Consider the following 13,728-nt stretch of genomic DNA (forward strand, 5'->3'; position numbering starts at 1 on the left):
AGCAGTATGACGTCATCATCAAGCAGTATGACGTCATCATCAAGCAGTATGACGTCATCATCAAGCAGTATGACGTCATCATCAAGCAGTATGACGTCATCATCAAGCAGTATGATGTCATCACATTCTAGAATCTGAAAACCACCTTTTTTTTGGCTGCACGGGCCGAGGCCTTAGGCCAAAGAAGTCGGGGAGGGGTGTTTCATTACCGCCGCCCACTGTAATTAGACTTTATCCTCTAGACTTTACTCTTGGTAATTTGTCTCCCCGTCCAACTTTATTCTTCTTCCAAACTAATTCTCACATCTTTGCGAATAATAGTTTCTCTGATTATGTTGTGGCTCATTTTCCCATAAACCTGAAGGTCAGAGGTACAATCCCAGTTCTCTAGTGCAGACCGTCACCGTGTCCTTGGGCAAGACACTTCATCCTCCTTGCTTGCGTAGGGGGGTTCTGGATGGAGGGGCCGATGGTGCAGATTGGCAGCCCTAGCTTCCATCAGTCTGTCCCAAGGCAGAAGCTCACCACCAGCTGTGGCGTGAATGTAAATTGACTGCAGTGTAGTGCTTATTCAGAGTGTATAATGTTTATATTCATTATTAATTATGATTAGACTGCAAGCTGAAGAATGCTCTGCAGATGCACATCATTGGGCCAAAGAGGCAACACTAGAACCACATACAAAGTTAATTAACCACTGATGATGCTGTTAAGTGGCAAAAGGCATTCCAACACATCTGTCAGATTATTATTTTATTACAAAACATGAAAAATTAATCAGTTGAAAAATGAAAAAAATCGGTTTTAAATACAGATTCATGTACAACACAGTCTGCATATTGAGTTCAGTCTGCTGCACTTTCCATGTAAACTGAGTGAGTCCTGACATTAGTCCACATCCACAGTGTTGTGTGTGTCGTCCAGCTGAGCCCCAGCGTCATCATCGTCACTTAATAAGATGGTCGTGTCTTCCTGTTCACCACTTTCTCCTGGACAAAAGCAAAATAATGTACAGAGCATGTAACTTCAGCAGAACTGGTAAATGACACACAACCAAATGGAGAAGGCACAGAATGAATGCTGCTATTACATCACCACTGTCAATTACTGGTTTACAATAAGATGTATCCAGTTCTGAATCTCGGACTTGGCTAAATAAATATCACTACTGAAATTTTACATTTTCATGCCCTGGCAAATGATAATTGTGTCATATTTTACAGGAACATGACAGAAAACTGCTTAACAGTCTGATATCTTCATGTTATGTTCAGTGTTCTTTTTTAAGTTATTTTGTACAAAATCCATCTTTTACACCAATCATTATCTGATTCTTTGTCTGAAATAATGGAGTAATCTGACTTCTCTGATTGTGACATGTGTTAATGAGGAAAATACATCAAACTGGCACTCTAATGTTGCAAAGACAGAGACAAGATTTGGACAAAATGTGAAAGACTGAATCCTCCTCGAATGAACTGCCACATCTGGACTTTCAGATGATCATTCCTGAGGTACTTGTAAGGCATTAGCACACACCACCAGAATATGATCTTTTCAGGCACATGCGGCTTCTGCGTGAAAAGAAGGTTACAGTGTAGACTACTGGAGGATAAGGTTGTGTCAAAAACTCCCTTCCCAGCAGCATTTGCATAACATAACCTATGACACAGAATCCCATTATGCAGTTGTGTTACTGACCCAACAAGGACTGAATAAATCCTATGCAAAACAGGCATGTGTTTTTTGTGTGCAAAACATGCACATTTGAGGCAGAGAAAGTGTAAGTTGGAGGGTATGAACTGTTTGCACAGGATAGACTGCTGCAAGGCCTCGTTGTGCGTGAGCATTTGATAATAAAAGTCATTGTAAGAGCCCATGAAGATAAAACTACAAATCATCAGCATTAAGGCGTTAATAAGAAAGACATGTCCCTCGACTACTGTGTTCCACAGAACAATGTTTCACAGCAGCGACTCTGCCTTACGTCCTCAGAAAGTCCCAACAGCAGAACGCGATTGGTCAACACGGCGTAGTGGCTCCCAGGGGCCTCCCGTGCTGTGCTGATTCTAATGCACAGTCCGTGCGCTGTGCGTTTGTTTGTGTCCTGTTATTCTGCTTCAAAGAGGCTCTAGGCACAGACCTGACTACAGTTACTGCTGAAAGTTTAGCCTCTTATGCACCTTTGTTGATTCTCCATTATCGTGGATTTGGCTTTGTGCAAGTGCAAAATTCCCTATAAATTTGAAAACTGATCACATGCCTTTTAATAAATAAATAAATAATACAAATAAGTAAGCTTATGCGAGAATCACTTGTTTTCTCAAATGCTTATGGTTTGTTCATGGAGCACAGGATCATGCTTGGATTACTGCATCGACCACACCATCAGCTCCAGTGTCGATCTGTTCACGTCTTTGGTCAGGAGGCACATGCACATAATGGCTGCTTTTGTGTCTCTGTATGTGCGTCCTGCGCTGACACGCCCTTTGGCCTGATTATTGTACCTTCTGCACACTGCGGTTTAACTTCAGCGTAATGTGTGCGCGATCACACAAACGGGCCATACATAAGGTGTTGGGGAAAGAGCCTTGTGAAATACCTTTACGTACCAATAATCTGATCGAATTTTTGTCCTCATCTGATTTTTGTGTCCATGATGCCACTGTTGTTGCAGGTTTGTAAATATGTGTATGTGCTGAAATGGATGAGACTGTAGTGTGTTACCTTGGCTGGTTTCCCCCTCTTTTTTCTCTGTCAGAAACACTCGCTGCATCATAAGCTTCTTTACAGTGTGACACATGTACTTGAGCTCAGGGGGACAGTCCTTTCCTGCTGAGGCACAACCACAGAAAACAAAACACAGAAAAGAATGCAATCAGTTTGTGAAGCTGTGTCCGTCTGCGTGGAGACGTGCCACTCTGCGTGGAGACGTGCCACTCTGCGTGGAGACGTGCCACTCTGCGTGGAGACGTGCCACTCTGCGTGGAGACGTGCCACTCTGCGTGGAGACGTGCCACTCTGCGTGGAGACGTGCCACTCTGCGTGGAGACGTGCCACTCTGCGTGGAGACGTGCCACTCTGCGTGGAGACGTTCCACTCTGCGTGGAGACGTGCCACTCTTGAGTGGAGCCGTGCCACTCTATGGAGCCATGCCACTCTATGGAGCCGTGCCACTCTGCGTGGAGCCGCGTCACTCTGCGTGGAGACGCGTCACTCTGAGTGGAGACGCGTCACTCTGTGTGGAGACGCGTCACTCTGTGTGGAGACGCGTCACTCTGTGTGGAGACGCGTCACTCTGTGTGGAGACGCGTCACTCTGTGTGGAGACGCGTCACTCTGTGTGGAGACGCGTCACTCTGTGTGGAGATGCGTGGAGATGTGTCACTCTGTGTGGAGATGCGTCACTCTGTGTGGGGACGCGTCACTCTGTGTGGGGACGCGTCACTCTGTGTGGAGATGCGTGGAGACGCGTCACTCTGTGTGGAGACGCGTCACTCTGTGTGGAGATGTGTCACTCTGTGTGGAGACGCGTCACTCTGTGTGGAGATGCGTGGAGATGTGTCACTCTGTGTGGAGATGCGTCACTCTGTGTGGGGACGCGTCACTCTGTGTGGGGACGCGTCACTCTGTGTGGGGACGCGTCACTCTGTGTGGGGACGCGTCACTCTGTGTGGAGATGCGTCACTCTGTGTGGAGATGCGTGGAGACGTGTCACTCTGTGTGGAGATGCGTCACTCTGTGTGGAGACGTGTCACTCTGTGTGGAGACGCGTCACTCTGTGTGGAGATGCGTCACTCTGTGTGGAGATGCGTGGAGATGTGTCACTCTGTGTGGAGATGCGTCACTCTGTGTGGAGATGCGTGGAGATGTGTCACTCTGTGTGGAGATGTGTCACTCTGTGTGGAGATGTGTCACTCTGTGCGGAGATGCGTGGAGATGCGTCACTCTGTGTGGAGATGCGTCACTCTGTGTGGAGATGCGTCACTCTGTGTGGAGACGTGTCACTCTGTGTGGAGACGCGTCACTCTGTGTGGAGACGTGTCACTCTGTGTGGAGACGTGTCACTCTGTGTGGAGACGCGTCACTCTGTGTGGAGATGCGTGGAGATGTGTCACTCTGTGTGGAGATGCGTCACTCTGTGTGGGGACGCGTCACTCTGTGTGGGGACGCGTCACTCTGTGTGGAGATGCGTGGAGACGCGTCACTCTGTGTGGAGACGCGTCACTCTGTGTGGAGACGTGTCACTCTGTGTGGAGACGCGTCACTCTGTGTGGAGATGCGTGGAGATGTGTCACTCTGTGTGGAGATGCGTCACTCTGTGTGGGGACGCGTCACTCTGTGTGGGGACGCGTCACTCTGTGTGGGGACGCGTCACTCTGTGTGGAGATGCGTCACTCTGTGTGGAGATGCGTGGAGACGTGTCACTCTGTGTGGAGATGCGTCACTCTGTGTGGAGACGTGTCACTCTGTGTGGAGACGCGTCACTCTGTGTGGAGATGCGTCACTCTGTGTGGAGATGCGTGGAGATGTGTCACTCTGTGTGGAGATGCGTCACTCTGTGTGGAGATGCGTGGAGATGTGTCACTCTGTGTGGAGATGTGTCACTCTGTGTGGAGATGTGTCACTCTGTGCGGAGATGCGTGGAGATGCGTCACTCTGTGTGGAGATGCGTCACTCTGTGTGGAGATGCGTCACTCTGTGTGGAGATGCGTCACTCTGTGTGGAGACGTGTCACTCTGTGTGGAGACGCGTCACTCTGTGTGGAGACGTGTCACTCTGTGTGGAGACGTGTCACTCTGTGTGGAGACGCGTCACTCTGTGTGGAGATGCGTGGAGATGTGTCACTCTGTGTGGAGATGTGTCACTCTGTGTGGAGATGTGTCACTCTGTGCGGAGATGCGTGGAGATGCGTCACTCTGTGTGGAGATGCGTCACTCTGTGTGGAGACGTGTCACTCTGTGTGGAGACGCGTCACTCTGTGTGGAGATGCGTGGAGATGTGTCACTCTGTGTGGAGATGTGTCACTCTGTGCGGAGATGCGTGGAGATGTGTCACTCTGTGTGGAGATGTGTCACTCTGTGCGGAGATGCGTGGAGATGCGTCACTCTGTGTGGAGACGCGTCACTCTGTGTGGAGATGCGTCACTCTGTGTGGAGACGCGTCACTCTGTGTGGAGACGCGTCACTCTGTGTGGAGACGCGTCACTCTGTGTGGAGATGCGTGGAGATGTGTCACTCTGTGTGGAGATGTGTCACTCTGTGTGGAGATGTGTCACTCTGTGTGGAGATGCGTGGAGATGTGACACTCTGTGTGGAGATGTGTCACTCTGTGTGGAGATGTGTCACTCTGTGTGGAGATGTGTCACTCTGTGTGGAGACGCGTCACTCTGTGTGGAGATGTGTCACTCTGTGTGGAGACGCGTCACTCTGTGTGGAGACGCGTCACTCTGTGTGGAGACGCGTCACTCTGTGTGGAGACGCGTCACTCTGTGTGGAGACGCGTCACTCTGTGTGGAGACGCGTCACTCTGTGTGGAGATGCGTGGAGATGTGTCACTCTGTGTGGAGATGTGTCACTCTGTGTGGAGATGCGTGGAGATGTGTCACTCTGTGTGGAGATGCGTCACTGAGTGGAGATGTGTCACTCAGAGTGCAGCTGTAGATCCCTTTCACAAGAAGATCTACTGCAAGCCCAATATTTGACCACAATTTACACATTCACTTCCAGTCACTGCATCACTTATATACAGCCTACTTTATTGTACAATAGGCTGTTATTCGCTTTACTACATGAAGCAAATATAGTAACCTCCTTACAAAGTCATCTCTTACTTGTGTTTTATCATAGCACATTTAGGGAACTTTTTTAACTCAGTGCTGTTTACCTATCTGCAGAAGCAGTACCTTTTTAAACCACCAGATGGCGATACAGTGCACACTACATGGGATATGTATATATATTAGTTAGAAATAAGATAAGATAAGATAATCCTTTATTGTCCCACATGGGGAAATTCCATTGATGCAACGCAGGTAGATACACCCACAGCTTTAGCTACGCTGGGAGTAACTATGCTGGGGGAAGTATGACAGCTTGAGCACTATCCTCTTCTTCTGACTTCTTATTCTATCAAACAATATTTATTTTTTAATTCCACTTGCAAACTGTTCACCGCCTTCTTTTTCTTTCTCTCACGCCTGAGGACCTGTGGACCCAGATGTCCCTCTCCTGGTGAAGTGGTCCCTGCCCTGTGTGGACGGTCCCTCATCTGCCTGAAGAGTGGCTCCAGTTCGCCTCAGTCGGTCCCTCATCTGCCTGAGGAGTGGGTCCAGCTCGACTCAGACGGTCCCTCATCTGCCTGAAGAGTGGGTCCAGCTCGCCTCAGTCGGTCCCTCATCTGCCTGAAGAGTGGGTCCAGTTCGCCTCAGTCGGTCCCTCATCTGCCTGAAGAGTGGGTCCAGCTCGACTCAGACGGTCCCTCATCTGCCTGAAGAGTGGGTCCAGCTCGACTCAGACGGTCCCTCATCTGCCTGAAGAGTGGGTCCAGCTCGACTCAGACGGTCCCTCATCTGCCTGAAGAGTGGGTCCAGCTCGACTCAGACGGTCCCTCTTCTGCTTGAAGAGTGGGTCCAGCTCCAGTCTCCTCGTGTCCGTCTGTGAGAGTGGGATCTCTCCTTCACTGGAACTCCTCCAGGTTTCTACGCTTTTTTCCCAAAGAGGTTTTTTTGTAGTTTTTCCTGGCCGAGAAGGAGAGTCTAAGGACAGAGGACCCTGGGACATCGTCCCTCGCCACCACAGACATTGTCTGACTTCATCGCCACCACAGACATTGTTGATTCATTTCTCTGTGGCCCTCAGAGGCAACTGTTGTTGTGATTTTGGGCCTTACAAAAATAAATTGATTTGATTTGATTTGATTTGATTTGATATGTATAACACGCACCTTGACGTTCATCCACCCATCACTAATGTGTCCCAGAAACAAACAAATATTCAAATTTTTATCCAAGTATTTTTTTATGTGAATTATTGCATATTGTTGTTTAGATAATTTTTGGTTGGACACAAAAATTGTCTAAACAATAATGATAAAAAATTCATAATGATGTGTGTTTTTGGGCGTGTCCCTAAATAGGAGTGCTCTTCTTAAACAAGATGAAACATGTGTAAACTGCAGGCCAAACCATGAAGAAATACTTTTTTCTTATTGCTCTCAAAGTAGTGTTTTGTTGCCATTGATAATTTTATACCTGCTATTGATAACATTTTACTTGTCCCTAAGTTTTTTGTCATTCTTTTTACAATTTAACAAGTGGTTATTTTAGATATGAAAATCCAATTCCAATAACTTTACTTTTACCTGTGTAATAAAACACTTAAGGTTTGAGCTAACCTTTCTGTGGCAACTCCTCGAACATCACAGAAGTCCCCAAAGCATCTGAAAAAGTAGGATTAGAGTAAGGTCAAGGGATGAGTGAAGAAGACGGTAAAATAAGATTTATGAACGGAAACTTCATATTTAAACCTAAATATTGCTGCTCTAATCACTTTATAAGTAAGTGTGCAGGACCTTGTGGTCTTTGAGTTGGACAAATTGTAAATAAATGTATTAAAAGCAGAAATATAAAGTCTTCCTGTCCTGGTAAATGAGTGTGCACCTTTGTTGGATGCTTTTTTCTTACCTTCATATTCTCCAGCGAAAACAAACTGTCCCACTTGCATGAATGGTTTGTCACTGTCAATATCCTTGGAAATAGATCAACAATCACACAACAATTTAAATTTCTTTTACAAATCAATGTAACGATCTCTAATGGCAGTGTAGTAAAGACTTACGAGCATTTTACATGTGCTGTTGCCTTTGGTCAGAAAGTCATTGCTCAGAGTTCCCGCCAGCTCCACCACCACCAGCTGCTCCTGAAACACACCCACACGGAGCAAACTGGAGAAGGGCCGAAGCGAGCTGTCATTGCAATAAAGTACGATTATTGTACTCTAAATCTGATGTTAAATTGATTTTCCTTTCTCTCATATAGACCTTTTACATAATATACACTATGGTGTGTCAAAGTGTTCCCCAGCTGTGCTCATTCTGTGTATTAGTGCTGCAACTATCCTTTTAGTAGTTGACTAGTCAGCAATTGTATTTTATTTTCTGTTAGTTGACTAGTAAAACAATTATTTCTATTGTACAATGAGACTTTTTAAATACATTTTTAACCAAATAAAAGGTTGAAATATGGTAAATATGGTTCTAAATACAGATGAAAGACAGAAATCTTCTATATTTTTTAACTTATTTTGTTTGGGTTTTAGAGTGCAGAGAAACATTTCAATATTTTTTTTTTTATAATCGACTAGTTATAATAAGAAAATGATGTGTATTTATTGTCAAATGTCATCATTTGTGTGTGTTGTAAATGTTTCCCTGTCTATTTCTCCTGCTGCAATGTGTCTTGGCTGTATTCTGTATCATGGCTAAATTATGTCTGTAAATATATAATCATAATCATAAAGTACATTTCATTGCTCTTCTAATAAGCCCACATGGTCAATATCTTATTTGTTATTTGTTTCAGAAATCAGAGCAGGAGAGGGAAGATCATTCAAATTAGAGGGTCTTATTGGTTTATTCCAACGTTTTTCCTGAATTAAAGATGTACTATGTATCTTCTGATGGAGGTTACTGCTTTGCCTGGAATTTTCCACAGTATGGCATTAAAACATATCTCATGAAGTGTTAAATCATTTGACCCCTGTTCCAAGACAAAAAGGATGATTTTATGGGAGACAAAAAAGGATGATTTTATCTGATATTACAAGCAAGGAGCGCCACAGGGGCAAGTAACAAGTCAGATCTGTGGAGAGGCAAACCTGCTACAAGGTGTTTTGGAGCAAAATGCAAGACAGATGAACGTAATACCATACTCCGGAACATTTAAAGCAAAGTGGCATCTCCATGGAGACAAGCAGGTGCGGACCCTCCACTAGAAAAGTTACATAGTGCGTCTTTAACATAATCCAGATGACTAAAGAGCCTATGTCTGTGTTGTTGACCCGTTTAAAATGTAAAACTAAACATTCTAAATTCTGGAATGGAGGCAGAAGTGAAATGTAATATACTGTGATTTACTGGAGAAACTGTGATTAAACCTCAGAATATGACAAAATAAGTAAATGTGATGTGATGGTGAACTAGCAGTGAAGCTAACCGAGCAACAGAATGGATTTTAGGCTTTACGTACCTCTTCTTCCCACTCATCATCCATCGTTTGTCAAAATGATCAAACTCGTATTCATAAACCTACAATAAGAGCTTTATAGCACGCGTCCATGTGCTAATAATCAGAACAAATGTGGTTTGTTTTGACGCGGTTTGGGACAGCTTCCGCGATTGTACGGTGTTCGGGAGGATTCAGTTTAATCCAGTTCCTCTGCATGTCATGGCATTAAATGGCCACTGGGTCGCGCTGTTGCACAATTTTACAGCAGTTTGTTATTGTGAGGCATAACAATACAGTACATGATAATACTGGTGATGGGATAAATGTATGGATGTGAAAATGACTAAAAATAAAAGTAAATTAACTGTCCAACTTCAAACTCTGACAACTTTATTCATTTCTTAGTCTTTTGGACAGATTCACAAGCTCACTGTAGCCCACTGAATGTTCTTTTCTTTTTTTTAAACTGAAATTAAGTCTGTTTTAACATATTCATAGATGGAATGTAATTCATTGGTGCTTACAAATACATTTACCTTTTGGAAGTTTGTGTTTCATGTGGATTGCCCCGATCATTATTAGTTATTGACCATAAACCAGGTCAAAACCTTATAACACTTTCAAGGTAAATTCTAGTAAAGACTTCACAGCTGCACAATTGTTGTTTTAACCAGGCCTTAAATCATACTAAACATTATTATATCAAAAAGTAGGACTGAAACAAGTTTATCAATTCATAGAAACTAATCGATTTTTGAGATTATCGTTAACAGATTGAATACACTGGATTATACGCAGACTCCAAGATTAATCACAATCGAATTCAAAATCGCAATTTGAATGGAAATCGCAAAAGCTGCCATTTTTGAATTACCATCATTTCCTCCACTAACCACAAAGTATCCGGTCTTATTCTGCATGAAAACGGCCAACCCTGTGGTTCAAAGATTGTACAAACGTGATTCTTTTATTATTTATGTCTATTTCAGTCTTTTCTCAATTCTCCTGGATGTGTTAAAAATGTAAACTCGGAACAGAACACTATTATTAAAACACAAGTCACAAATCTCATCGCAATTCTTGTCAGAAAAATAGCAATTAGATATTTTTCACAAAATGACGCAGAAAACGTGTAGTTATTGTTTCTGATGAAAAATCTATTTTGTCTGCAGGTGTACTCGACCAAGACGTCCTAAAGTGGCATTACTTAAGCTTTATTTTGGTCAAATTCAGTTAAAAAAATAATAATTCAAAAATAATCATGGGTATTTTATGATCTAAACAACTAATCGATTAATTTAACTCATAATTGTTGGATTATTTGAATAGCAGGGCAGTCGCACACAGAAATAGTCTACTGTGGGTTTGAAATAAGACAAAAATGCTCAATATCAGTATCTTTTATTATGATTAAGACATATCAATGAGCCTAATCCTTTTTCTTTTAAACATATAAACATATTAACACATGGTTCAGTTCTGTTATGGATCAAAACCATTCTTAAAGGTCCAACATGTGTGATTTTTCTCAGCATCGATTCTGCTCATAAGTGTGCAGTTTTAGTATGGATTAGTATCTTGGTATTGATTTTTATTGACAAACCTATTTCACGGTTTGATTATTAATAGTCTATTAACTCGCGTACAATAACAACTCTTAAGGTTTCTTCAGGCCCGTCCTTCTGTCTTTCCCTCATCATATTAACACTTGGACCTCACGAACACAGCCTCGTCTACATCCAGCATTACGGTTATGAATGTTCTCCGGCGTGAGGCCATTGGAGAGGTGATGAGATGAGATGAGACGATACACTTTATTGATCCCCAAGGGAAAATTCATCTGTCAACGGCACAGGCAACAAATACCAGATGAAACGTGCTCATCAAACGTCCAGAGAGAAGCCATCAGAGAAGACCCTAACCCTAACCCTAAGACCATGGAACACATCACACCACAGCTTTAATCAGGGAGGGAGCCATCATCAATCTGTGCTGCTTTACATTTTATCATATACAAAAGGCATTTGTGGAATTACATCTCTGTTGCTCGTTTGAATGTACCGGTAATAGTCTAAAAATGGAAATGCATCAAATGAAAAGAAACATCCAGCGTTTCTGAATATAGAGGAATCCACCCTTATTCAACTAAGAAGCCAAATCTACTATTGACACGATAATATGTCGAGTTTTCTTCCTTTCATTTCATTCAGTCATTGTAGAGAATCTGTAATAAAAAATAAAAACATAATAAACGTCTTCAGCATTTGCCGTATATTTTTACCAAAAGGCACATTCTTCTTTACAGTACGTGTTTACGTTCAGATGACATGACAGAAATCCATTGGCCCGTTGTGTTTCCATTTAAATGCAAAACATAAATAAATAAAAATAAAATAAGCTTTTGTTTCTATGCAGATTTTGTAACTAAAATATATTGAAATAACACACTTGGGCAGTAGTATAAATGCTCAGGTTGAACATATACAAATACCATACAGGCCGTGGTTTAAGGTGTTACACATATGGTAATACTTCGGTGTCGTTGGGGTGGTTCCCGGCCTCGACCGTTTGACAAATGTCTCTACCATCTCTTGCCCCGTTTCACGCTGCCCTGTCAAATAAAGCTTTAGAGGCAGAGAAAAGAAAATATTATACAGACCCTTTAAATAAAAAATCTTCAACAAAAAAATATTCTAAATTCTGGAACGAAGGCAAAAGTGAATGTGACTCACGGGAGAAACTGGGATTAACCTCAGAATATCACAAATATGAAACATCCAGGTGGTTTTGTCAAATAAAAGCCACTCAGATACATGTGAGTCATTTCAGAACATGGTTTTATTTCTTTATTTACTGGGAAATTATGAAAGACACAGATTTTTGGGGTTTTACTGGACAAATATTTAGACAAATGCAACATTAATTAAAACAAATAAAATAAATCTGCCTTTTTAATTGGCAATTACCTGATTGAAAACCCCACACGACTGAACAATACAATCTATTTTTCCTTTTATTATTTTTTAACTAAAATTAGGAGAACATAGAATGGGTTTTGCAAAGTGGGCCGATGTAGTTTCCGTGTATTGATTTAAACATTGCAAATGAAAATCCACAAATGTAGAACCATTGGGTGACATGGTCCATTATGCCGCTGTATATGTATCCTCCTAACACACCCCGAAATCACCATAATAGTGAGAGTCATTTTACCTGCCCCCATCCCCACACTGCAGGCCTATAGCAGCGTGTGATGTCATCTGAACCAGCAATTCATTCACTTTCACACATTTCATCTATTTTCACTATTATATTTGCGTATCTGTTTCATAACCCATAAATATTTACAAACTGATGATACGAATATATATGTGCGCTACTCGCCACCGCCATAAAACGGAATATTCCATGTTAATATTACATCCACACGCGATAGCATTTAGACATTCATAGCGCATCAGTGAGAACAGAGTGAATGCTAAGGATATGTTTAAGCTATGTACAATATTACATATTGCTATAATGACATTTCAGCACCAGTAATTTTATTAGCATGGAGGAACCCTGACCACGGCCCAGACACATTTACATGGGATCTGTGGCGTTCAGATTATGCTAAGGTGTCTGAAAGGCTACGGCGTCTATTTTAATTGAATAGTCCTGATTTAAATGTTACCTATTGATTCTTAATGTCAGTTTTTGCATGGCTGACTCCAGCGATGAGGTCAAAGTGCGGGGTCAGTAAACGGGCAGCGGCCTAGTCGGTTTGGTCGTCATCTGTATGCAAGCCGCTGTTCAAATCAGGAGGAAAACACGGTGATGATAAGTGAGGAAAGATAAATATTCAAATCATGGATGTCGACTGACTGATGTTAGAGCTGAAGGATTCATCCAAATTCAATCCAAGTTGTAATATAATAAGAAATGTATATATTTATTTGGTAGAAAAAGGGTAATTGTGTAGTCTAGATGTCGCCTCTCCAAACAGGTTCTGAAACACGTGAGATTCTTGTATTAGTTTAGCGTTTTCTGTTTTTCATAACTGCGTTTGAACTAGGCCTGGGCAATATAGACAAAAATGAATATCTTGAAATCTGTTTGCTTTATTTCTGTTTCAATATTGAGACAATATTTTAACAATACATCAGGAATGGGCTCAAATATCTCTTAAAATATATCTTAAGGTCCAAGTATTGCTCAAAACATGAACAGGCCATAAAACTAATCATAAAAGTGCAGAAATACCACTTCATAGTCTGTAGTTAGTTTAGGAGATTACACTCTGCGTTTCTATCTCTTTTTATAGACAATATGCTCGGTATTCTCATGTAGCATATCTCCAAAATATTATAATTTTTTCAATAAATTGCTATGACTAAGATTGTCAAGCCATAATTTATTTATCAAAATGTGGCTTGTTGAAGCAAAAACTGAAACGATAGCATCAGTTGGAAATAGCTTCTTCCATTTGCACTGAGGATCTATATGTGGCAATTATACCTG

At 42.3% G+C, this 13,728-nt stretch overlaps 1 protein-coding gene across 1 annotated transcript; it reads right to left on the minus strand.

The window, feature by feature from the left end:
- Positions 1-976: 976 nt before the first annotated feature.
- Positions 977-9,429, minus strand: gtf3c6 (general transcription factor IIIC, polypeptide 6, alpha). Its single transcript, XM_072434449.1, has 6 exons — positions 9,247-9,429; positions 7,838-7,918; positions 7,684-7,747; positions 7,395-7,439; positions 2,613-2,835; positions 977-989 (listed from the first exon to the last, which is right to left on the minus strand). The coding sequence occupies exons 1-6, from the start codon at positions 9,268-9,270 to the stop codon at positions 977-979; spliced, it is 450 nt and encodes a 149-aa protein (XP_072290550.1). The 5' UTR covers positions 9,271-9,429.
- Positions 9,430-13,728: the final 4,299 nt, after the last annotated feature.

The sequence above is a fragment of the Eucyclogobius newberryi genome, unplaced genomic scaffold (assembly GCF_026437365.1).
Source record: "Eucyclogobius newberryi isolate DKJ021-1_F unplaced genomic scaffold, fEucNew1.0.hap1 SCAF_7, whole genome shotgun sequence".
NCBI lineage: Eukaryota > Metazoa > Chordata > Actinopteri > Gobiiformes > Gobiidae > Eucyclogobius > Eucyclogobius newberryi.

What these genes read in the sequence shown, in the direction of transcription:
- gtf3c6 (XM_072434449.1), bottom strand. Translation starts at nt 9,270, where the DNA reads ATGGATGATGAGTGGGAAGAAGAG. An exon ending in TTTCGCTGGAGAATATGAAG is followed by an intron (nt 7,440 to 7,683) that starts GTAAGAAAAAAG and finishes CTACTTTTTCAG; the next exon opens with ATGCTTTGGGGACTTCTGTG. An exon ending in CGAGGAGTTGCCACAGAAAG is followed by an intron (nt 2,836 to 7,394) that starts GTTAGCTCAAAC and finishes GTTGTGCCTCAG; the next exon opens with CAGGAAAGGACTGTCCCCCT.